The following is a 26359-nucleotide window of genomic DNA, read 5'->3' as shown; positions in this document are numbered from 1 at the left end:
AAAAAAAGTTCAAGTAGAATTTAAAGATCCAGCACTAGAACTCTGCCAAATGGGGGGAGAGCTGCTGGCACTCTCTAGGTTGGAGGGGCTGGTGAGTGCCATGGTTTATGTTCTCCCTCTACCCTGATAACTTGGATGGCAGGAGGGTCCAGATACCCTAACCAGCCTGTTGCCTCAGTGAGTCCTGGGTGCCTCACCCACATCAACCCCAACCACCCCACCAAGCAGCTCCAGCACAGCGCACACCAGGACACCCCTGGTCAGTGCTCACTGTAGAGCCAGCAGCTGTGCCAATGTGACACAAACACAAAGCACTCCCTAACACTCCAGCCCCACACCTCCCTGGCTCCTAAATGCTTCCTAGGACACCCCTGGCACAGAGAGTACTGGGACCTTCTGGGTCACCTGGTTCAGCTCCGGGAACGCCCAGCCCATGCTGGCCCAGTTCTAGTCCCCTGCCAGGATACTCCCTGCACTGAGCATTCTGGGATACCCTGACCTTACCCACTTCAGCTTCAGCTATCCCACAAGGTGCTTTCTGCCTGGAGAGCGCTGCGACAGCCACAACCCATATCCACTGCAGCTTTAGCTGTCCTCTCAGGGCTCCCTGGGCACAGAGAGCTCCAGGACCACCTTGGCCCATGCCCACTTCAGCTACGGATGTTTTACCAAAATGCGCCCTACAGAGAGTACCCTAGGACCCCCAGGCCCATGCCCCACCTTGCATCAGGCTGCCTTGCCAGGTGCCCTCTAGATGGAGAGCCCCAGGACACCCCAGCATGCACTTGATCAGCTTCACAGTCCACCCAGGGGACAACCATACACAAGACCATTCCTCCAAGTTTAGAAGTAACTGTTCTGCCTAATTCATAGAAACAAGCAGACTGGAGAGACAGAAGAATATGCTACCAAAGAAAGAAAAAGACGTAACTTCAGGAAAAGAACTAAATGAAACACAGATAAGCAATGGTCTGATAAAGAATTTAAAAGTAATGATCATAAAGATGCTCACTGGACTGGAGAGAAGAGTGGAAGAACTAAGTGAGAACTTCAACAAAGAGAAAATATAAAAAAGAACCAGAGTTGAAGAATATAATAACTGAAATGAAAAATACACTGGGGGAATCAACAGTAGGTTAGCAGATGCAGAACAATGGATCATAGATCTTGAAGACAGGCTATGGAATGCAACCAAGCTGAACAGCAAAACGAAAAAAAGAATTTTAAAAGTGAGCAGAGGGGTGCTGGGATGGCTCAGTCTGGAGCGTGTGACTCTTGATCTTGGGGTCATGAGTTCAAGCCCCATGCTGGATGTAGAGATTAATTAAATAAATAATACTTTAAAAAAAAAAAAAAAGATGAGTAAGAGGTGCCTGGCTGGCTCAGTTGCTGGAGCATGTGACTCTTGATCTCAGGATCAGGAGTTCAAGCCCCATGTTGGGTATGGAGCCTACTTAATTAAAAAAAAAAAAAAAAAAAAGAGTAGAGTTTAAGGGATTTCTTTGACAACGTCATTTGCATTATAGGGGTCCCAGAAGGAGAGAGAAAAAGGGGCAGAAATCTTATCTGAAGAAATAATAGCTGAAAATTTCCCTAACCTGGGGAAGGAAACAGACATGCAGGTTCAGAAAGCAGAGTTCAAAACAAGATGAACCTAAGGAGAGCCATACCACTACATAAAATAATTAAAATGTCAAGTTTAAGATCAGGGAAAAATTTTAAAGCAGCAAGAAGAGAAGCAAAAAGTTTTATACAAGGGAAACTCCATAAGGCTATTGGCTGAATTTTCAGCAAAAATGCTGCAGGCCAGAAAGCAGTGGCATGATATATTCAAAGTCCTAAAAAGGAAAATGAACCCCTCCCGCCCCGCCCAAACCCTACAACCTACCACCAAGGGTACTCTACAGGTAAGATTATCATCCAGAATTGAAGCAGAGACAAAGAGCTTCCCAGACAAAATTAAAGGAGTTCATCACCACTACACCAGCCTTATAAGACATACTTCTAAACAACCAATGGGTCAACGAAGAACTCAAAGAGGAAATAAAAACACAGGAAGACGAATGAAAATGGAAATGCCAATGGTTCAAAATCTATGGGTTGCAGCAAAAGCAATTCTAAGAGGGAAATTTATAGCAATGCAGGCTGACCTGTAAATGAGACAGGAAAAATCTCAAACAACCTTACACTTAAACTAGGACAAGAATAACAAACAAAACCCAAGGTTAGCAGAAGAAAAAAAAACTTTTAGAGCAGGAATAAAGAGAGACTAAAAATACAGCATAAAAGAGTTGGATCTCTGAAAAGATAATAAAAATTGATAAAGCTTTAGCCATACTCATCAAGAGAGGACTCCAAATCAGAAATGAAAGACATAACAACCGACACCACAGAAAAACAAAAGATTTTAAGAGAAGACTATGAAAAATTACATGCCAACAAACTGAACAACCCAGAAGAAATGGGTAATACCTAGAAACATACAATCTTTCAAAACTGAATCAGGAAAGAAAACAGAAAACCTGAACAGCCCAATTAACTCTTAGAGGAATTGAACTGGTAATCAAAAAACTTCCAACAAACAAGATTCAAGGAGTAGATGGCTTCACAGGTGAATTCTATGGAACATTTCAAGATTTCATAACTATTGTTAAACTATTCCAAAAAATAGAGGAAGATACATTCCATTAGGTCAGTGTTACCTTGATACCACAAAAAAGTAAATTACAGGCCAATATCTCTGATTAACATAGATGCAAAAATCCTCAACAAATTATTCAGTCAACCAACAATACATTAAAGGGAACATTCACCACAGTCAAGTGGGGTTTTTTCCTGGGATGCAAGGAAGGTTCAATATTCACAGAACAGTCACTGATACACTACATCACTGAGAGAAAGGATAAAAACCAAATGATCATCGCAACAGATACAGAAAAAGCCTTTGACAAAATCCATCATTCACGATAAAAACTCTCAACAAAGTGGGTTTAGAGGGAACATACCTCAACATAATAAAGGCCGTATTAAAAAAAAAAACAACCCAAAGCCAACATCATCACAATGGTGAAACACTGAGAGCTTTTCCTCTAAGATCCAAAACAAGACAAGGATGTCCACTGCTGCCTTGCCACTTTTATTCCACATACCACTGGAGGTTCTACTTGCAGCAATCAGATAAGAACAAGAGATAAAAGGCAAAGAAACTGTTAAAGTAAAACTGCCACTACATGCAGATGACATACTATATATAGAAAAACCTGAAGAGTCCACCAAAAAACTATTAGAATTGATAGTGAGGTCAGTAAAATTTCAGGATATACAATTAATATACAGAAATTGGTTATAGTTTTAAACATTAACAATTTAGTAGCAGAAAGAGAAATAAAGAAAAAAATCCCATTTACCACTGTACCAAAAAGAATGAAATACTTAGGAATAAACTTAACAAAGGACATGGAAGACCTGCACTCTAGAAAGTATAAAACATTTGTGATAGAAATTAAAAATGACATAAAAAAATGGAAAGAGATACCATGCTAATGGACTGGGAGAACTCTGTGAAGTTCTTTGTGAAGGACATTGTGAAATGTCCATACTACTCAAAGCAATCTACAGAGTTGACAAAATCCCTATCAAAACACCAAAAGCATTTTTACTGAACTACAAATCATCCTAAAATTTGTATGGAACCACAGAAGACCCTGAACAGCCAAAGCATTCTTGAGAACAAAGCTGGCTGTATCAAAATCCTAGATTTCAAAATATAAGCTATACTAATCAAGAGTATGGTGCTGGCATAAAAACAGACACACAGATCAACAGACCAGAACAGAAAGTCAAGAAAAAACCCCCATGCTTATATGGTCAATTAATCTATAACAAAGGAGGCAAAATATACAAGGGAGAAAGACAGTCTCTTCAACAAACAGTACTGGTAAAACTAGGCAGCTATATGTAGAAGAATAAAACTAAACCACTGTCTTACACCACACAGAAATATAAACTCAAAATGATTCAAAACCTAAGTGGGATACCTGAAATCATCAAAGTCCTAGAAAAACACACAGGCAGCAATCTGTTTGACATCAGCCTTAGCAACATTTTTCTAGGTGTCTCCTCAGGCAAGGGAAACAAAAGCAAAAATAAACTATTGGGACCATACCAAAACAAAAAACTTATGCACAGCAAAGAAAACCATCAACAAAATGAGATGGCAACCTACTGAATGGGAGAAAATACTTGCAAATGATATATCTGATCAGGAGTTAATATCTAAAATATATAAAGAACTTATATAGAACTCAACACCAAATAAACAATCCAATTATAAACTGGGCAGAGGGCCTAAAAAGACATTTTTACAAAAAGACAGATGGCAAACAGACATATAAAATGATGATGAACATCACTAATCATCAGGGAAATGCAAATCAAAATCACAATGACGTATCACCTTATCCTGTCAGGATGGTTCGAATCAAAAGGAAATAAAAAGTGATGGTGAGGATGTAGAAAAAAAGGAACTCTCATGCACTGCTGGTGAGAATGTAAACTAGTGCAGCCATTGTGAAAACAGCATGGAGGTTCCTCAAAAAAAAAAAAACCCCACAGAAATACTATATATTCCAATTAATTCCACTATTGGGTATTTACCCAAAGAAAACAAAAACACTAATTTAAAAACTATGTATTCCTATGTTTACTGCAGAATTATTTGCAACAGCCAAGATAGGGAAGCAACCTAAGTGTCCATTGATAAATGAATGGATAAAGAAGATGTGGTATGTGTGTGTATATATACACACACACAATGAAATATTACTCAGCCATAAAAATGGATGAGATATTGCCATTTGCACAACATGAATGGACCTAAAGGGTATTGTAAGTAAAATAAGTCAGAGAAGACAATTATATGATTTCACTTATAAGTGGAATCTAAAAAACAATAAATTCAAGCAGAAACAGACAATAAATACAGAGAATTGATGGTTGCCAGAAGAGGTGTGGTGGGGAGATGGGTAAAATGGATGAATGGGAGTAGAAGATATGGGCTTCCAGTTACAGACTGAGTAAGTCATAGGGAAGGTAGTCAATGGTATTGTAATAGCATTGTATGACAACTCACCTATGGTGAGTATAGCATAAGGTACAGACTTGTCAAATTACTATGTTGTATGCCTGAAACTAATGTAAAATTTTGTGTCAGGTATATTTTAATTGAAAAAAAAAAAGTGTGGAATACACAATGGAATATTACTCAGCTATAGAAAAGAATGAGATATTTCCATTTGCGACAACATGGATGGATCTACAAGGATTAAGTTAAGTGGAATAAGCCAGACAGAGAAAGACAAATACTGTATCATTTCACATATATGTGGAATCTAAAAACTAAGTGAAATAAATAACCAAAAAACGAACAGATTCTTAAATACAGAGAACTGGTGGTTGCCACAGAGGAAGTGGATGGAGGGGTTGGGTGATTAAAGGGGGTTAAGAGATACCAGCTTCTAGTTACAAAATAAGCAGTAAGTCACAGAGATAAAAAGAATACAGTCAATAATATTGTAATAACATTGTATGGTGTCAGATGATGATGACATTTAATGTGGTTAGCACTGTGTAATATGTAAAATTACCAAAGCTGTACACGGGAAACACTGTATGTCAATTATACTTCAATATTAAAAATATTAAAGGATTACAAGGAAGTATTCATACTTACACAACCAAAACATGGAAATTAGAAGAATCTTAGGAGCTGGACCTGGAATTGGCTTTGGAATATAATCTGGAACCTTTTTTTCCCCCACACTGAGTGGTTTAAGTTCAATAAAATGTTTCAAAATTTAGTTCTCTCTTCTGGAATTATTTAACATTAATTTCCTTTTCTGTCTTATGACATAGGTATTTTAAATTAAGTGAATTAAAAAAATTACAATTAAAAGTTATGATAATCCCAGAGGCTAGTGGATGTTGATGACAAAGACAATGCAAAGATGACACGAAAATTAGCCTGGTATGTGTAATTACTGTAAAAAGTGAAACTGTCCTTTATGCCCTATTCCAGAATATCTTTAAGATAGTGAGTCCGAAAGTGGGAATATAATAATGGTTATACTTAAAATATACCAGCTCCTCATGGACTCAGAAAACATTGGCATTATACATAATTATATTGAATATGGCTACACATTACAGAAATAAATCACTTTCATTTAAAAAAACTTGTATGTTAAAATATTTATACATAGAATTAAAATCCAGCCAGTTGTTTTCAAAAGGAAAAGACAGTATGACTACATGTACCCAAAGTATGATAATTTAACTATATATAAGAAATATATAGAATTAAGTTCCACTACAAGGACTGATAAACTCCACTCAAGCTTTTAAAGACTGAACTTCCAACTGGAGAAATTAGTACCAAAGACATAATAAAATCTGATATCACAAATAAGGCTAATTGTGGTATCAAAGTTACTCTTAACCTCATGAAAATCTAAGTCACAAAAGATTATTAATAAAACAAGTCAGTAAATGTGAATAATATAATTAAAAAGCAATTTCTAGGAATAAGGGTGATCAAACTATCATTTAGAGAAGTGATATAAAAACCAAAACTAACTGTGGTACAATTCTGAGTGTGCTGAAGGCAAAAAAAAAAAAAATCAGCATGAGGAATTTTTTTCCCCCAAGCCGAAGTAGATATATTCTGTGCTATATTAGAATGTGTTTATTCTGACAAAGAATGCATTTAATTAGATGTGTATCTGCTTTGGGCCTCATATAAAATGTCCCCAAGCCAAACTATTACTCTATTACATTTCTGTGCCAAAAAGAGCAATATATCATTATAAATAATTCTAGGTCAGCAATAAAGGGCATGTGTGAATACAGGTAATTTAAAAGATACTAAGTCCAAAAAATTCTCTTGCCATTAAGTAAACAAGGTGAGAAACCATGAGAAAGTCAGCAGAAATAAAAACAAGGTATATAAACTGAGCACTTATGTATTCGTTATATAAAAAAAATAGCTTCATTACCTTTATACAATTTCAGTTTTATAAAACTGAATTTCAAATGACATGCCAGGACAGAATAGAAAAGTCTTAGTCTAAGTCTTTCTGGAGATGCAAAGCTCCATTACAATTTGATGTCAACCAGAAGAATACATTTTCACAATTATCCTGTCATATGTTTATCCTTAAAATTCCCTGAGAGGACCCTGCACATGGATCACTGCCTCTCCTCTGCGCCTCAAGCTCTATGGTAATTAATTCTCTTCTTCATGGTTTTCCACTTTGTACAGGTCTATTCTCACTTACTCCAACTGTCCCTTATGAGCATTTTATATAAATCAGTTTACAGTTAAGATGTATTAGAATGGTATGTTACTTAAAGGGATTACATTCATATCTGGTAAAACAAAGCCTCCTGTAGAAGTTACACTTAGGGAAAGGCTCTCCTAAGAAAATAACCACTTCATCATGTGTTGTATCATATATTATGCTTAAAGTAACCTTGTATTCAACAATTACTATAAAACTCTACCTCCATGAAAACAAAATGTGGAAAAAATACATACACTGTTGAGACAGTATAATCCTAAAAAATTTATTCTTGGGAATATTTAATGAAAGTATTCTTGTAAAATGTTGATTTTAAATTAAAGTGAGAATTTACTGGAGATAATTTTACGTACCTTGGACTTGAGGGAACCTCCCCAATTTTCATCCACAAACTTCAAGAATAGCACCTGCATAAAGCTACAAAAGGAAAAACAAGAATTTAAAAAACTGGTATAATTTTAAGATTTTATTTATTTTGGAAAGAGAGAGAGAGAGAGAATCTTTCAAGCAGACTCCACACTGTGAGCCTGATGTGAGGTTCAATCCCACGACTCTGAGATCATGACCTGAGCCAAAATCAAGAGTTGGAAGCTTAACTAACTTTGCCACCCAGGCGCCCCCCTTATAATTTTTAAAATGTACTTATTTCAGTTAAAATAAATATTACAATTAAACAGATAAAGAGAATCAAATGTTCAGAGCTGGAGAGAACTATGTAGTTCCAGCATGACAGAAGAGGAAATAGAGGCCCATGGATATTAAATGATTGAGGAATTTAAGCCCTACTTGGAAAAAGACTGAAGGAGATGTGGAGAACGGACAATGAATTTGAATAGGTAAGATGTCCTTCTAAGTTCTTCACAAAATTCTAAAGATTTCCTATAGTTCTTTAGAATGCTAAATTGAACACAGGTTTGTATTCATCTATCCATCATAGATAAATATCTATGGATATGGCCATGGATATTCTTTCTGGTTGGTTAAAATTAAGCAATCAATGTTTTAAACAAAACAAAACCTCAACACCTTTAAAAATTATAGTATATAATATGTAAAGATATTAAAAACTAGTAAAATATCATTAGAAAGAAATTTTGTTAAAGATTTATTTATTGGAGAGAGAGGGAGAGAGATCCTGCACATGTGTGTAGGGAGAGGGACAGAGGAAGCCCAAGGTGGGGCTCTATCTCACAAACCATGAGATCATGACATCATGACCTGAGCCAAAACCAAGAATGGACGCTTAACTGACTGAGCCACCCAGGCACCCCTCGTTAGAATTTAAATGCAAATATTGTCCCTTAATGAAATTCACTTGTAATGAATTAAATGGTAAATACCGCTTTTCTAGCTATATAGAACCTGCACAATTTATAGTAAAAGCTCGTTATAAAAAAACTCTAATGCAAAAATTTTATTGCAATGAGTTCAGATGAAATGGATTTAATGGAAAAACATCACTTTTTTTCAGCTGTAGAGCCTGCCCATTCTTTTTATAGTGACATGGGGATGCTACGGTTCTAAGAGAAGGCAGGCAATTATAAAAACTTACTATATCCATTTTATTTCTTGCTAGCTTTTACACTTTTTTTTATTGTAGGTCTAAGAGCTAAAGATGGATTTTACTTTTTAAGTTCTAAAATAGCATAAATATCCCATGCACTATGCACTATGATTATTTTAAATACTTCGGAAAACATAAAAAAGTACAGAGTAGAAATTAGAAATTTACTTTAATTCCATCTATACCCAAGAGATGATATATTTTTTTAAACGTTTTGGAGATTCTGAACTCATGGTTTGTGAGATAGAGCCCCCCACCTTGGGCTTCCTCTGTCCCTCTCCCTACACACATGTGCAGATCAATAGTTTTTAAATTTTTGAGGATCACATACTTTTGAGAATCTGATGAACTTTTGCTTTGAGCTATTCATGGACTCTCTAAAACCACTAATGGATTTCAGATTAAGAACTCTGATGATCTCCAAAGATTCTCTGCAGCATTAAAATTTGATATTAGGGGGATCTAATTTTTTTAGTTAATCTTGTTAGACAAGACCCCAGAATATCTTTAAAAATATCAGCTCATATTACCAATAAGGTCATGAAAAGATGTTCAACATCACTAATCATTAGGGAAAAGCAAATCAAAACCACAATGAGCTACCATTTCACACTAGATAGGATGGCTATTATTAAAACAACACAGAAAACCAGTGGTGGTGAAGATGTGGAAAAATTAGAACCCTGGGCACTGTTGTTGGTAATATAAAGTGGTACAGCCACCACAGAAAATAAAAAGGTGGTTCCTTAAAAAATTAAAAATAGAACTGTATGATTCAGCAATTCCACTTTTCAGCCCGAAGTTAGAAGCAACCCAAACGTCTATTGACAAATGGATAAACAAAATGTGATATATACATATAATGAAATAGTCTTAAAAAGAGAAAATTACGACACATGCTATAACATGGATGAATCTTGCAGACAGTAGGCTAAGTTAAATAAAGCAATTACAAAAGGATAAATACTGTATGATTCCACTTTTATGAGGTACTCAGAGCAGTCAAGTTGAGAGACAGAAAGTAGAATGGTGGTTGCCAGGGGCTGGGGGAAGGAAGGATAGGAGCTACTGTTACTGAGAATGGAGTTTCAGTTTAGGAAGATGAAAAAGTTCTGGAGATACATGTACACCTAAAGATAGGTAAAATGGTGAAGTTTATGTTATATATATATTACCAGAATTAAGAAAGTTAAAAAAGTAGTAAGGCCAGTTAAAATTTGGTTATTAGATTTAGCTTTTATTTGTAAGTCTGTGATCCCTTGGAAACTCTAAGTGGAGATTCCATTACCTTACATAATAGCATTTCTCTACACCACTGTTTCCCAATAGTCTCCATATCATGACACGTGGAAAATGGTTAACAACTTCATGGAGCACTGGGGTAAGAAGAGGCTGCTTATAACTGGAGATGACTAGCTTGGTGGGCCCTGTGCATCCCGGTCCCTACTTGGCTGTCTCAAGGACTCAAGGATTCTGCATCCCAGCAGACTTGTGAGGCATTCATGGAAAGCACTTCTCCGTACCACAAAACAACTGGTTAAAAATACTAGAAACATGTTCTTTAATGAATAGGCAGCTCAGATGTGACTTTGTCCAGGAAAACGTTTGTTGATTTCCTATCCTGCAGGTACTTTTTGCAAAATTCTTTTTTTTTTTTTTAAGATTTTATTTGACAGAGACAAAGAGTGAGCACACACATGCATGCACAAGCAGGAGGGAGCAGCAGAGGGAGAGGGAGAAGCATGCTCTCTGCTGAGCAGGGAGCCCGATGCGGGGCTTAATCCCCAGGACCCCTGGATCATGACCTGAGTCAAAGGCAGACTCTTAACCGACTGAGCCACCCAGGTACCCCAGAATTCTGTTCTTATAATGTACTATAAATATTCTATAACTGTGGAAAGGAAATGTCATATTTATCATAACTACCTCCAGAACTAGACACAACAAAGCTTCTCAATGTATGTATGTTGAATGCAGAGAATTATTCATTTAACAGAATTAATTACCTTTTTTCATTACATAACTTTAAAAATATTTTGAGTTCCTTTGACATACTTGTAGAATACGTTGTGCTTAGTTTCAGTTTAGGGTAAACAAAAAGAAAATTTATCTCAGAGCTGCCTAACATTATTAATACCAAATTCTAAAAGCATTAGTTTTTTTCAAAGATTTTATTTATTTGACAGAGAGAGAGAGAAAGAGAGAGAGCACGAGCAGGCAGAAGGAGAGGGAGAAGCAAGCTCCCTGCTGAGCAAAGCCCTCCCAGAGGGCCTGACATGGGGCTCGATCCCAGGACCCTAGGATCAACTGAGCCACCCAGGTTCCCCTAAGAGCATTAATTTGTGATGCTAGTTGGCATTTTACTTATGAATTTGTGGTGTTCATAGAAAAACACTGGTTTTTCATGGTGAATAAGTAATTGAAATTAACTACAAATTATGATACGTTTTCAGTGACATAATCATAAGCATCTTTGGCATCACACAAATTCACGTAAGAAAATATATGCTACTTATAACAGGAATTCTCCAGGGCACAAAGGATGAAAGGATTTAAAAAGGTTAAACCTGTAATTCCTTGACTTTCCCCTTTAGCATCTGGACTTTTTAAAGTAACATCACTGGCATAGGAAAAATGCTGACCTTCAACATTTGTGGAAAACTACCCAATGGAAGAGAAATCAAAAAAGTTAGGTAACTTTTATACAGCAAGCTTATTTTTTTTTTTTTAAAGATTTTATTTATTTGACAGAGAGAGACAGCGAGAGAGGGAAGACAAGCAGGGGGAGTGGGAGAGGGAGAAGCAGGCTCCCCGCAGAGCAGGGAGCCTGATGCGGGACTCGATCCCAGGACCCTGGGATCATGACCTGAGCTGAAGGCAGTTGCTTAACCAACTGAGCCACCCAGGCGCCCAGCAAGCTTATTTTTTAAATACCAAGTTAGTAGCCCTCTTTTTTATAGGCCTCAAGAAGCTCATTTGTATAGATAATCTATCTTTAGACACTAGTAGGTCCTTATTCCATTATATTATACTGACCAAATAATTTAAATGGAAACACATGAAAACCCTTAGAAAAATATAAAAATGACATGCAAAATTGCATTTTTTCCCTTGGGAGTCCACACTTATTTCCACATAAGTTATGATTAATAGGTTTTCCTAAACTTTCTAAACCATCCTCCCAATGGAAAGCAAAAAATAAACTACTTCAGCTCTGTAACTGATTTGCCTTATTAGTAACATGACTTTTGAATCCCCTAATTTCCACCTCATTTAAAAATAAGTGGTTTTTAAAACTGAATTATAATTAACATAGTGTTATATTAGTTTCAGGTGTACAATACAGTGATTCAATTCTATACATTACTCAGTGCCCATCAAGGTAAGTGTACTCTTAATCCCCTTTATTTATTTCAGCCATCCCTCTACCCACCTTCACCCTCTGACAGCCACCAGTTTGTTCTCTGTATTTAAGTCTGTTTTTCTTTGTTCATTCATTTTCTTTCTTAAATTCCACATGAGTGAAATAATATGGTATTCGTCTTTCTCTAACTTCTTTCACTTAGTATTATATCCTCTAGATCCATCCATGTTGTAGCGAGTGGCAAGATTTCCTTTTTTATGGTTGGGTAATATTCCACTGTGTGTGCGCGCAAAAGTACGTGCCTGTGTGTATACATACACCACATCTTTATCCATTCACCTATCGATGGACACTTGGGTTGCTTCCATATCTGGGCTATTGTAGATAATGCTGCGATAAACACAGGGAAGCGTATATCTCTTTGAGTTAGTGTTTTCATTTTCTTTGGGTAAATACCCAGTAGTGGAATTACTGGATCATATGGTAATTTTTTCTGAAGTTTGAGGGAAACTTCATACTGTTTTCCACAGTGGCTACACCAATTTGTATTCCCACCAACAGTACATGAGCGCTCCTTTTTCTCCATATATTTGCCAACACTTGTTATTTCCAACAAGAGGGTATAAAAATTGTAAGTATCTATGCACCCAACATAGGAGCACCTAATCCATAAAACAATTATTAACAGACAAAGGAAGAAATTTATGGTAACACAGTAATAGTAAGGGACTTTTTTTTTTTTTTAAAGATTTTATTTATTTATTTGACAGAGAGAGACATAGTGAGAGAGGGAACACAAGCAGGGGGAGTGGGAGAGGGAGAAGCAGGCTTCCTGTGGTGCAAGGAGCCCTATGTGGGGCTCGATCCCAGGACCCTGGGATCATGACCTGAGCTGAAGGCAGACGCCTAACGACTGAGCCACCCAGGTGCCCCGGTAAGGGACCTTAATACCAACTTACATCAATGGACAGATCATCTAGACAGAAAATCAACAAGGAAACAGTGGCTATGAATGACACATTAGACCACATGGGCCTAACAGGTGTATTCAGAACACTCCAGTCAGAGGAATACGTTTTTCTTTTTTTTTTTTAATTAAAGATTTTATTTGAGAGTGTGCGTGAGGGGCAGGGGCAGAGGGAGAAGGAGAGAGAATTCTAAGCAGATTCTGTGCAAGAGCCAAACCCTATGTGGGGCTGATTTACATGACCTCGAGATCACTACCTGAGCCAAAATCAAGAGTCAGATGCTTATGCAACTGAGCCATCCAGGCGCCCCTACACATTCTCTTCAAGTGCACAGGGAACATTCTCCAGAAAAGATTACATGTTAGGCCACAAACAAGTCCAAATACATTTGAAAAGACTGAAATTGTATCATGCATCTTTTCTGACCACAATGGTATGAAAATCATTCAAGAAAAAATCTGGAAAGAACACCAATACATGGAGGCTAAATAACAACATGCTACTAAACAATGAATGGATCTACTAAGAAATCAAAGAAGATATCGAAAGATATATGGAGACATTGAAAACACAATGATCCAAAATTCTTGGGATACACTTAAACCTAAAGGAGACAGAATAAGAAGAAACACAGCCCAAAGATAGTAGGAGGGAGGAAATCATACAAATTAGAGCAAAAATAAATACATGGAGACTAGAAACCCAATAGGACAGATCACTGAAACCAGGAGCTGGTTCTTTGAAAAGATGAACAAAACTGATAAATCCTTAGCCAGACTCATCAAAAAAAAAAAAGAGAGAGAGAGAGAGAGGACTCAAAATCAGAAATGGAGGAGAAATAACACCATAGACATACAAAGGATTATAGAAATTATGAAAAATTATATGCCAACAAACTGGACAATCAAGAAATGGATAAATTTCTTGAAATATATAACCTTTCAAAACTGAATCAGTAAGAAATAGAAAATTTGAACAGACCAATTACTAGCAATGACATTGAATCAGTATTCAAAAAACTCCCAACAAACAAGTCCAGGACCAGATGGCTTTACAGATGTATTCTACCAAACATTTAAAGAATTAATACCTATTCCTCTCAAACTATTCCAAAAAACAGAAGAGGAAGGAAACCTTCCAAATTCGTTCAACGAGACTAGCATTACCCTGATACCAAAACCAGATAAAGACACTACAAAAAGGAAAACTAGAGGCCACTATCTCTGATGACCGTGGATGCAAAAATCCTCAAGATATTAGCAAACTGAATCCAACAATACATTAAAAAAATTATTCACCATGATCAAGAGGGATGTATTCCAGGAATGCAAAGGTGATTTGATATTCACAAATCAATCAATGTGATCCACCACATTCACAAAATGAAGGATAAGAATCGTATTATCTTCTCAATATGCAAAAAAAGCATCTGACAAAGTACAACATTCATTCGTGATAAAAACTCTAATAGGCAGACTTAGAGGAAACATACCTTAGGCCATGTATAATAATTTTTTCCCTCTCATACAAACCTGACCAACCTCTTGTTTTAAATTTTTAGGGCTAATGAGGTTTTTACATATAGCCAACAGCCAAAATCTTAATTTTGTGGTGTTAACTTGCTGTAATTAAAGTAAAACCATGTGGCTACAAAATGGTTCAGATTAACAGGCAAGACAAAACAAAACAGGTCTATGCAGTTTCTTACCAGATAACTAGATTACAAAATAAGTTGATTTAGAACACTGAACAAAGGTGACACTTTTGAGTCATGTAAATTTTCTGAATTAAAAAAAAAAAGGCATTGCATTTGTTAACTATTTTACTGTGCCTTCATACCACCACCACAAATCTGTAAACTTGCTCCATGTCAGGCCAATTAAATTAGGATACTCAGGGATAAGATCCAGGTATCAGTACTTTAATTACCATTACTGCTTTTAAAGGTACCCAAGTGATTGTAATGAACAGCCAGGGATGAGAATTACTGCCTTGGACTATACTCCAGTATTAATAAGGCAAATATTGCAAAACAAACAAACAGTAAGCTTTTGCTCAAGAGACTAACCAATTCTAAAAGATAAACCAAGTAAGCATTGACTAGAGCAAGACAAATGCTGTAATATTGTTTACTTCCCTTATGAAACATTGCTTACAACCATATACTCTTATTTTCGAAATCCTCTTTTATTTAAAGGCAAAACTTTAACATTAATAAAATTCAGTACTATCAGAAAAAATTGAAAAAACTTTGAATATTAAGTAGCAATATGAAGAAAATGCTCTAATGTTAGGTGAACAAAAGGAAAAATTTTAACTGTTGAATAGAATTCAGATATTGGGGGGGTAACTATTTTATAGGTCTACTGAAGGCTTGCCCTTAAATGTAGGGATTTAAAAATAAGGAAGTATGGCTAGAACATGACAAAAGCAGAATATTACATTATTTAGAGCTCTTAAATAGAAACAATTATGATGCACTCAAATGTGTAAGTGAGCCATTCTTCCAACCATTAATTGCATCCAGTGAAATTTCTTAAAACCAACTTTACTCCTTTTTTATAGTAGAAAAATACATCACGCAGAAGCTATTTTTTGCAAAATTTGGCCAGTTAATTCTTAGGGAAAATGTTTTCAACCAAAACTGTATATTTAGTAATCTGCTAATGTCTTAAATTTTAATTCATTATTCATCATCAAATCATTCCCATCTTTTTGGGGGTGCCTGGGTGGCTCGGTTAAGCAACTGCCTTCAGCTCAGGTCATGACCCTAGGGTTCCGGGATAGAGTTCTGTGTCAGGCTCCCTGCTCAGGGGGGAGCTTGCTTCTCCCTCTCCAGCTCCCCTCCTGCTGTGCTCTCTCTGTCAAATAAATAAAATCTTAAAAAAAATATCATTGTCATATTTTTAAGTATTTTTTAAAGTGCATAGAGTGCTAGAAGTAACAAGCTACAATTACAGATGGACAATTAGGGCACTAAATTTTTTGAGATCTAGTAGTAAAGCTTTTGTCAAGATTTCACTTCAAGTCACTGAAGCAGCAGATGTGTAAGGCATTTGGTTTATCTGTTGACACTTCCATATACTTCGACTAATGGCATTCTTGCAAAGGAACAATGAATGAATATGGAGGATTAGGTAAATAAGTTCAGCTTTACAATTTTAGCAAACGAAGCTGGTAAATATAATTCTCTAATATTATATCCTTGAGATTACACTATTTTTAAGGTGCTTTCTAATGAACTCTGAATAAAACAAAGGAATGACTGTCTAAGGAAGCTTAGTTTAAAGCTTATTCTACTACATTATGAAAGTGCTCTTTAGTTTTGTATTTTGTATCTTTAGTTTCTGCCTTGAGATTGAGAAAGCTACTAAACAAGCAAGGTAACATCTACCTTAATTTAAATTAAGTTCTGAGAAAGTAAGAATACACTGGGGGAATCTGTCATTAAGATACAATCACTGTTCCATTAAAAAGCTCATTGAAAATGTTTTAAAATAAAGTACAACAAAATGAAACAAAAACCAAGAAATAAAATGTTTGTTTGACATCACCACATTCTAAATTAGACAATTCCAACTATGAAATCTGAGGGAAAACAGAACAAGGTTTCTTCCAATATTGTGATGAATAATAGAATTTGTTCATGTACCTAAAACAAAGAGAATTTCATAACCAAGACTTAGGACTGTAATGATTAGACTTTCACCTGAAAACAAATACACCCACCGATATACCCCCCTCCTCATCTATAGTTACTGGTGTGAAAAATCCAGGATCATCACCTGGGAACAATGCATTCAATTCTAATGATATTTAGGAAATATCATAGAATGAAAGGAAATAACCTGACACATCACCACTATATTTCCTGAGGTCAAAACATCCAAAGAGTTGGTAAAAATGACCCTGAACTTGAGTATTTTTTTTCCCTAAAGATTTTATCTACTTATTTGACAGAGAGAGAGAGAGAGAGAGATCATAAGTAGGCATAGTGGCAGGCAGAGGCAGAGGGAGAAGCAGGCTCCCCGCTGAGCAGAGAGCCCAATGTGGTCTTCATCCCAGGACCCTGGAGTCATGACCCGAGCCAAAGGTAGATGCTCAACCGACTGAGCATCTAAGTAGTTTTAAAATAAAACCAATTAGCCCCTTGGTAATAAGTAAAAATATTTTAGAAAATGGCAAAGTATTTAGTGTATGGTACTCAATAAAAATTCAATGTCTTTTTGCTCCTAAATGTTTGAAAAATACAACTCATTTTCCTCTTAACTTGAAAAACTGAGATCCAGACACACTATGGTTCAACACCCAAATATTCAATAGCCTCAAAAACAGACCATAGGGTGCTATTATATGGCAGCAAAAGCTGCTTTTCAAAAGAGAATTCAGTTCTATTAGTGTTACTACCATACCAATACTGAACATCATTATTTGTCACGAAATGGGCAGTTATGATTAAGAAGGTTGCAAATATCTGAAATAAAAAACAAAACCACCAGCACAAATTACATTATGGTTGCTCTCTATTAAAACTAAAGAGGGTAAGCACCTAATATATACTAAGATACAAAAATAAAGCTATAATAACCCAAAAGCTTAAATTTCTTAAATATTAAGAGTGTCAATACGAAAGTAGAACAAAAGACACTAGGCTGTTCCACACATTTTTATTTTTTGCCCATTTTTTGACAAGCACACTATCAATTTTAGAATACATTATGGTACCCAGATAGGCTTTTAACACTTAATTCTTCAAAAGGAAAACTGAAAAGGCAGTTTGTACCAAAGGGGTATGCTTTTATGAAAAGTTATCCTCCTTAATGCCCCTTCTCCCATCCCCCACTGTTGCATTAAGGGGCTACCTTGTAACTAGTTGGAAGTCTCCTGTAACCTTCTTTCCTTGAGGCTACTAGTTTCTCAAACATCTTTACTCACCCCTTCCAACCAGTAAATTGATAAATCCTGAAGGTTTTATTGCCTAAATCTGTCTGCTCCTTCTCTATTTTTACTACCAATATGTTGGCTTAAGCCCTTTTATCTTGCCTCTGGAAAACGGCAATATAAGTTATTTTTCTGGCAACAGTATTCCCCTCTGTCCTATCAACTATCCTTCATACTGACAAAATTCATTGAAATACAAATCTGATGCCAGTTCATTGTTTATAATTTTTTAATTTTGTTCCCTGCCTACAGAATAGAGTCCAAACTTCTTATCAAGACACACAGGTCCTACCTTCCTAACCAGCATCATCTCTCATCATAACCAAGCTATGTGATTTATCTAACATGGCCATCTTTTTCATGACTTTGCCTTTTTGCTAACTTTTCCTTCTGCCAGAGAGAACTTTCTCCTAATTATTTTCCAAGTTAGGATAAACAGCAACTTCTATATAAGCAAGTGGTGATATTTACCCCAACTGTCAAAAGGTGGTATGTCCCTCCTTCTGTGTGCTTTCATAGCACCTGAGTATATTTTATTTACAGCCTACTTCTCACTGAATTCTTTCTTTTTCTTTCTTTCTTTTTTTTTTTTTAAAGATCCCATTCATTCATTTGAGAGAGAGAGAGAGAGAGAGCACACGAGAGGGGGGAGGGTCAGAGGGAGAAGCAGACTCCCCGCCAAGCAGGGAGCCCGACGCAGGACTCGATCCCAGGACTCCAGGATCATGACCCGAGCCGAAGGCAGTCGCCCAACCAACTGAGCCACCCAGGCGCCCCTCACTGAATTCTTTAAAGAAACCAATGCATCTGGAAATAATAAAGAAACTGTACAGAAGGGTATAAAAGAAGTAAAAACTTTCCTCTGCCTCCCACTCAATAATTTTTGAACTGTTTTTAGTTCTTCTGTTGGTCACTTTCATTGTGATTAATGTGGTTATATCTATGGGTCTGAATACATCAACTTTAAGAGATTTATTGATTCTGTCCTCTTTTCCACTTTTATTTCTAACTCTTTTAGTGAGTACCTTCCTAACACTGAATATTATGTTTTAGCCTAATAAAATATCCTGCCAACTGTATTCTAGTTCCATGCCTGTTTCTTCTACTGGACTCCTTGAGGGCAGTGACTATTGTCTTACTTTGACATTCTAGAAGCCTATAACAAGAAGAAATATTTAGTATATAAACAAAGTTTATTTTGACTCTTAGGTAGGTATGTCTAGGAAATATAATTGTAAGGCAGCCTGGAAACAGACCATGAATTACTTTAAGGGTTTATTTCCTTTTTAAATATTGTAATCTGCAAATGTGATAAAATGTTTTAATATGCTTAGATAGAACCTTGATCCTAATTTGTAAATACCTAAAAAAACCTGATATTTAAGACAGATAAATGCTACATTTAGAAAATATTAAAAAATTAAATATTACCAATTCAATTAATAACTACATAAAATATTTTAAGACTTCTGTTACATAAATATGATATATTTATAACCATTTACTAGCTGAATGACTTTAGGTAAGATCTCTATGCCTTAGACTCAACTATAAAATGGGGATAATAATGGTACTTACCGCAGGGTTGTGAAGATTATATAAATTAACTCAGATAAAGGAATAGCACCCTTCATATAATAACTTAACAAATGTTACTGGCTATTATTAAGTAAATATTTGTGTTGCTATGCAGGAGTCTTAAGTGATTCTTTCAGTGAATTAGAACTGTTGCCAAACATTATTCACATCTTTAAAAAAGCTTCTTAGTGAAGAATGTTTTATATTATAATTAGAATAATCTGTTGAAGACTTGTATTTGTTTCCTTTGAAGAAATCAGCTCATGTATTGATGCTACAGACATACTACAAAAGTGAAGCTATTTTAAGCAACTGTGAAATTTCTTTAGTGACTACAATTTCACGCACAGTTAGCTTAACCTCCATTTCATCCTTCTAAGTTTTACACTCCAGTAGCATCTCTACCAGTAGTAGATAGGCTAAAGCTTAATACATGCCACTTTCTTGAATAATGCTGCTTAAGCTGACTTCTAAATTACTCTGAAATTGGCTACAGATTTTCCATGTAAATTGAATAGAACTAAATGTTTTGATGTTCTTTTACTTGAATTATGAAATGCTATGTGACTTATTTAAAATGTTTGGGCCTTAAATAAGCCAAATTTGTTAATATACCCTCAAAAAACACCAAGTAATGGGAGTCATTAAAGTCTATGGTACACTGAAAAATAAAGATTAAATAATTTAAAATAAAAACTAGTGGTCGAATTGTGTTAACTATAAATGCAAAAGGGACCTTCAAAGAGTCAGACTGGTGTTTTATATTTAACTCACTCATTTTCTTCCAGTAAAGTCTGTGAAGTAGGTATTCACATTTTCAAGATAAGAGACAGAATAGAGGTTTAAAAACTTGGGGCTCTAAGGTGCCTAGGTGGCTCAGTTGATCCCAGGGCCCTGGGATCAAGTCCTGCTTTTGGCTCCCTGCTCAGTAGTGGGGCCTGCTTCTCCCTCTCCCTATCCCACCCATTTGTGCTCTCTCAAATAAATAAAATCTTTAAAAAAAAATAAAAACTTGGGAATCTGGAGTCAAACAGACTTGAGATGAAGCCAGGTTATGGCACCCAATTGCTTGGGTAACTTTGGATAGATTAACACCCTAGTTTCCTCTTCTGTTAAATAGGGATAGTAGTATTACATTATAGAGTTGTTGTGAGGATTAAATAATGTAGGTAAGATACTTTAGCATATAACCAAGGTACAATAAACACTGAAAGGTGAGCCAGTGTAATTACAACAAAACTGAAGATTCCAAAGTAATTTGCTAACTCAAAGTCACAAAACTAGTAGCTAAGACAATAATTTAACTCTTTCAAAAACTTTTATAAACAGAGAGAAGGGGATAAACTTCTAATAAACTATACATATATTAATATTTCCTCTCTACTGTCTCTGGCTTGCTGGGAGTGCATGTAAATGTGAAGGAAGAGTATTACACATAGAAAATGGGAATGCTACTATATGTTACATAAAGTGGGACAATTAGCATTAGTCTAATTCCAATTAAGTAATGGAATGGGAAGTGGAAGGGATCTAACTACATTCTTAACCAACTGAGCCACCCAGGCGCCCGGATCTAACTACATTCTTAAAATTATTTTATGCACTATGTAGGTCCATTTATTTAAATCTAGTGTAATACAATCATTATCAAATATTTTTTAAGTTTTAATATTATCTGAGTAGTAGATCTTTAAGTGAAAATAAAAGCCCTTTATCAAATACGTGAACTGTTGAGCTATTTTCCAGAACCAGTAATGGTATAATTTGGTGATCTGCAGCCTAGGCTTCTACTTGTATTCTGTGAATGAGACCAAGATGTTCCAAAATTCAAATAAAAAAAATAAAAAATAAATCACTTTTAAGTGATTTCTCTTCCAAAATTTTCTTAAACCTCTGAAACCTGTTACTATGTATTAGATTAAAAGTATAAGCAGCAGAGGAATGTCAGTAGGAAAATAATCGTAATTAGTCTGACAACTTGCTTTTTTCACGAAGTGATCATTTTTATATTACAAACATAATTTAATTGCTTTCAAAGAAAATCATAGCTTCAAACCGATGTGTCATCTGAAAAAGTTTGAAAACCAATAATATATTTTATTCTAAATTTACTTTTTTAATTTTATTTTTTTAAAAGATTTTATTTGACAGAGAGCGAGCGAGAGAGAGCGAGCGAGAGCGTGTGAGAGAGCACAAGCAGGGGGAGCGGCAGGCAGAGGGAGAAGCAGGCTCCCCCCTGAGCAGGGAGCCCGATGTGGGGCTCGATCCCAGGAGCCCGGGATCATGACTTGAGCCGAAGGCAGACGCTTAAGCTGCTGAGCCACCTAGACGCCCCCTAAATTGACTTTAAAAAAGGGTCTCATTTAATTTCTGGAATAGGTTTGTCCTAAGACAAAGCTCCACTTTATCAATGGTTTTTTGTTTTTTTGAGATTGAGGGCACTTGTGGGTGGGGGTGGGTAGGAGGGGGAGAGGGAGAGAGAATCTTAAACAGGCTCCATGCCCGGCACAAGTCCAATGAGGGGTTCAATCTTACAACCCTGAGATCATGACCTGAGCCAAAATTAAGAGTCAGATGCTTAACCGACTGAGCCACCCAGGTGCCCTGGTTTTGAAAATTTTTTTTAGTAAAATCCTTTCTTTCCAAATGAAGTTTTCATATGCATTTAAAAATGATCAGAATGCTACATATTTTTAAAATTCATTTTTATAGTATTCTTATTAAAATATGTCAATCAGCAGGACTAAAAAATTTGAAATCAGGGTTATGTCTGGCATAATTTATTTCTGTATTTTGTTCCACATAAACAATAGTTGCAAATGGTGAAAAGTTTTCATACTACTAATTCTGTTATCATATTTCTTCTTGTTCTTCTTGATTCAATTGATTCAGGAGCTCGAAAGCAGAGTAACAGAAAATTTTGTTCCAAATTTTTAAGACTGGCAAGTGTAATAGTTCATGTTATATCTCATCTATTTTTTTAAATCCTACTTTGCCAACAGCAATTATTATTATGCTATTCTCCGAATTTTTTGTGTTTTTAATCAGCAAATCAGATACCACCACCAACCCCAACTATTCACCTAGGATTTATTATACACCAGGGACTATTCTAAGCAGTGTACGTGTATTAACTCGTTTAATCCTCATAACCACCCTATAAGATAGTAACTATTATTATCTCCAATTTATAAGTAAGGAAATAGACACAGAGTGATCAAGTAATTTGTCCAAGGCTGTCAGCTGAGTAAAGACTTTTTTTTTTTTAAATGTATTCATTTGAGAGAAAAAGAGAGAGCGCGTGCGTGCGAGCACAATGAGTGAGGGGGGAGAGGCAGAGGGAGAAGCTGACTCCCCCACTGAGCATGGAGCCTGATGTGGCACCAGATCGCAGGACCATGACCTGAGCCAAAGGAAGCCCCTTAACCATCTGAGCCACGCAGGCGCCCAAGACTTTCTGAACCTAGTTGGGTTCCAGAGCCTGTGCTCTTAACCACTACTCTAAATTCCCTCCTGATACAATCAAGACTGAATGAACAGCAAATTAAGTTGAAATCATTTGCTTATTGGTTCATATTTTTGACTAATTCAGCTAAGTCAATTTTTTTCTCTCCGAAGGTACTCTGGTTTCACCACTAGCCAAACCTTCAGAATGACAGCTCACAGATAAGGCAGGTATAAATGGGAAAGAATAGGAAGTACTAAAAACCAACTAAATAATTGATAATTAATTAAAAAAAATATTTAGAAAGAAAAAGGAAAGCAGTGGGACTACAAGGATCTTGATGAACCAAGATCTTAAAGAGAACAGGTGCTAGCTAAAGAAACAGGAGCATACAATTAAGGAAAAATACAAAAGTCCTATAACTATGTCCAGAAGAAGTTGAAATCATTAAGATATGAAAAACTTAAATGAATGAGGAGACAGGAAAAAAGCACCAACCTGCCTTAATCAAGTTCAAATTCACAGAACTGGAAAGATTATAAAAAGAGGAGAAAAATAACCCATCTATTGAAATACTACATTTAATCTTATAAATCTTAGATAATAGAAGTTAAAAAAAATCTTAATAGAAAAAAATATCTGATTTATGCTTATCCCCAGGAAAATTCCAGGAAACTTTTAATCTGATAGTGGTGTACTGTTTGCAAAAATACCTATTAAGGTTAGCAGTCAGACCTCAATCTCAAAATGTGTGTTAAAAAATTAACTTCTCTTTTTAGACCTATTTGGGATGCTTGCAATATCTTTATAAATAAAATATACAAATGAGAGATCTATACTTAGATGAACAGTTGTAACAAAAGTGTTATTGATAACTGCCAACATAAAGACAAATCTTATTTTTATATTCAGCATAAGTGAAATATATGAAAAAGGTCTTTCACAAGTGTCTACAAAGTTCAAGTATATTTTCAACATATATATTTTTAAATTATCTTTTCTATGTCTACTGGTAGTTGATCAGTTACTCCCTGGCCTAGAAACTTCCACTGGTTCCCATTCCCTCAAGATAAAGTCCAGACGTCTTAGCATGGCTTCTGAGACTCATGATGTCCTGGTTCCTGCTTTTATCTCTAGACTCCTCCCTTGCCATCTTGCACTCTGGGTCCCAGTCTTCTGTATCCAGAGATTCCATTTTGATTCCCTTTTCTTCTACTCACCTGGGTACATTTTCTGTCAATTCTCAACCCAAATCTTAACTCTTCAAAGCTTTGTTCCCTCTTCCCCTAGCAAACCACACCTATCACTCTAGGCTTACTTGCCTGCTTACTGGTCTATCTCCCCATTAGACTATAAGCTCCTTGAGGGTAGGGACTGCCCTTCAATTTTTTTTTTTTTTAAAAGATCTTTTTTATTTATTTGACAGAGAGAGATACAGCGAGAGAGGGAACACAAGCAGCGGGAGTGGGAGAGGGAGAAGCAGGCTTCCCGCGGAGCAGGGAGCCCAATGCGGGGCTCGATCCCAGGACCCTGGGATCATGACCTGAGCCGAAGGCAGCCGCTTAACGACTGAGCCACCCAGGCACCCCAATTTTTTTTTTTTTTTAAGACTGTATTTATTTATTTATTTAGAGAGAGTGAGCAGGGGGAGAGGAGGGGAAGAGGGAGAGAGAGAATCTCAAGCCAACTCTGCACTGAGCGTGGAGCCATGCAGGGCTTGATCTCACGACCCTGAGATCATGACCTGAGCTAAAATCAAGAGCTGGATGCTTAGCCAACTGAGCCACCTAGGTGCTCCAATGCCCTTCAATTTTTGTATTAGCAATGCCTAGCTTGGTGCCTGGTATATAGAAAGCACTCAAAAAAGGTTTAATGAAAAAAAAAGATCACCTTTTCCAACTTACTCTTAGTAAAAACAGCCTCATTCAAGGACAAAAACTTATGAAATACTATATGCTGAAGGCCAGGGATTCAGAAAGAAACTGTCCTAGACTTCAAAGAGCGTAATTTTATGGGATGAGAAAGAAAAGCAAAACAATAGATACAGTATAGTGAAGGTAAGTGCATGTCAAGGTATCCTCAGTGCTTTGGGAATATAGAGGTATAGCTAACATAACCTGGGAGTGCTAGTGGTGGAGAGGTAAGGGAGCTGAAATTAGGGAAGCCTTCCCAGAAGGGTGGACACTTGAACTAAATCTTTAAAGACAGCTTAAGTAGAAGTTATTTACGGGCGCCTGGGTGGCTCAGATGGTTAAGCGTCTGCCTTCGGCTCAGGTCATGATCTCAGGGTCCTGGGATCAAGTCCCGCATCGGGTTCCCTGCTCAGTGCAGAGCCTGCTTCTCCGTCTCCCTCTGCCACTCCCTCTGCTTGTGCTCTTCTGTCTATCTCTCTGTCAAATAAATAAATAAAATCTTAAAAAAAAAAAAAAAAAAAGAAGTTATTTACTCTAGTCATTGGTGGGGGGGAGTGACAGTTATCTATGGGATTGCTTACCTAATATCTGCTCTTTAGTGCTTCATCTCTCTGTACCCCAGGGCAACATTCCACATAGCTGCTGTGGCAGCCAATGGGCCTTATATTATTCTCTACCTTAGCTAACAATTGGTAGTGATCTAACTTGAGCTAGTAACAATCCCTGCCTAAAATATCTCAAAAATAGTCAACGAGAAAGAATTAATCCTTTTCTCATGGGAAAAGCTAAAAGATACAACACTCAGAAACTGGCAGTTACTATGCTGTCCCACCACAAGGAAGAAGTCAGTCGGTAGTAGAAAAAAAATGGTCCCTTCCCTTCCATCTTAAGATTCTATACATTAAGCTGAAGTGACTCATGCTAACCGTATAAAATACCAACTGTATAAGAATAGCACCAAGATTTAAATATTTAAATTTAAATATTTTTTCTTTCATTACATTTTTTACATTTTTCTTCAAATTATAAATTATTACACTCTTTACAATTAAGCCAACATCCTAATGTTTATAAATGGTACCTAGATACATAGTTATGAGCAAAACTAGTAGTAAAATAACTTATCAAAAAATCTCATTCTAGCTAGTATTTGTGATGCTTACTAGTAGGTCCTTTATGAACAGAATGGGTGGGGGAGAATGAGACCCAGTAAAAATAATGGAGCATG

At 36.2% G+C, this 26359-nt stretch overlaps 1 protein-coding gene across 1 annotated transcript in view; it reads right to left on the bottom strand.

Moving 5' to 3' along the window:
- Positions 1-26359, bottom strand: part of SELENOF (selenoprotein F) — a 55445-nt gene that overhangs the window by 17266 nt on the left and 11820 nt on the right. The window contains exon 3 of the mRNA XM_035018118.1: positions 7712-7775. Within this exon, the coding sequence (XP_034874009.1) occupies positions 7712-7775 (64 nt within the window). The remainder of the gene's footprint in view (positions 1-7711; positions 7776-26359) is intronic.

Source organism: Mirounga leonina, unplaced genomic scaffold (assembly GCF_011800145.1).
Source record: "Mirounga leonina isolate KUSES-001 unplaced genomic scaffold, KU_Mleo_1.0 Mir_173, whole genome shotgun sequence".
NCBI classification, from domain to species: domain Eukaryota; kingdom Metazoa; phylum Chordata; class Mammalia; order Carnivora; family Phocidae; genus Mirounga; species Mirounga leonina.
Note: the sequence above shows the minus strand (reverse complement) of the source record. Positions and strands in the feature narration are given on the sequence as shown.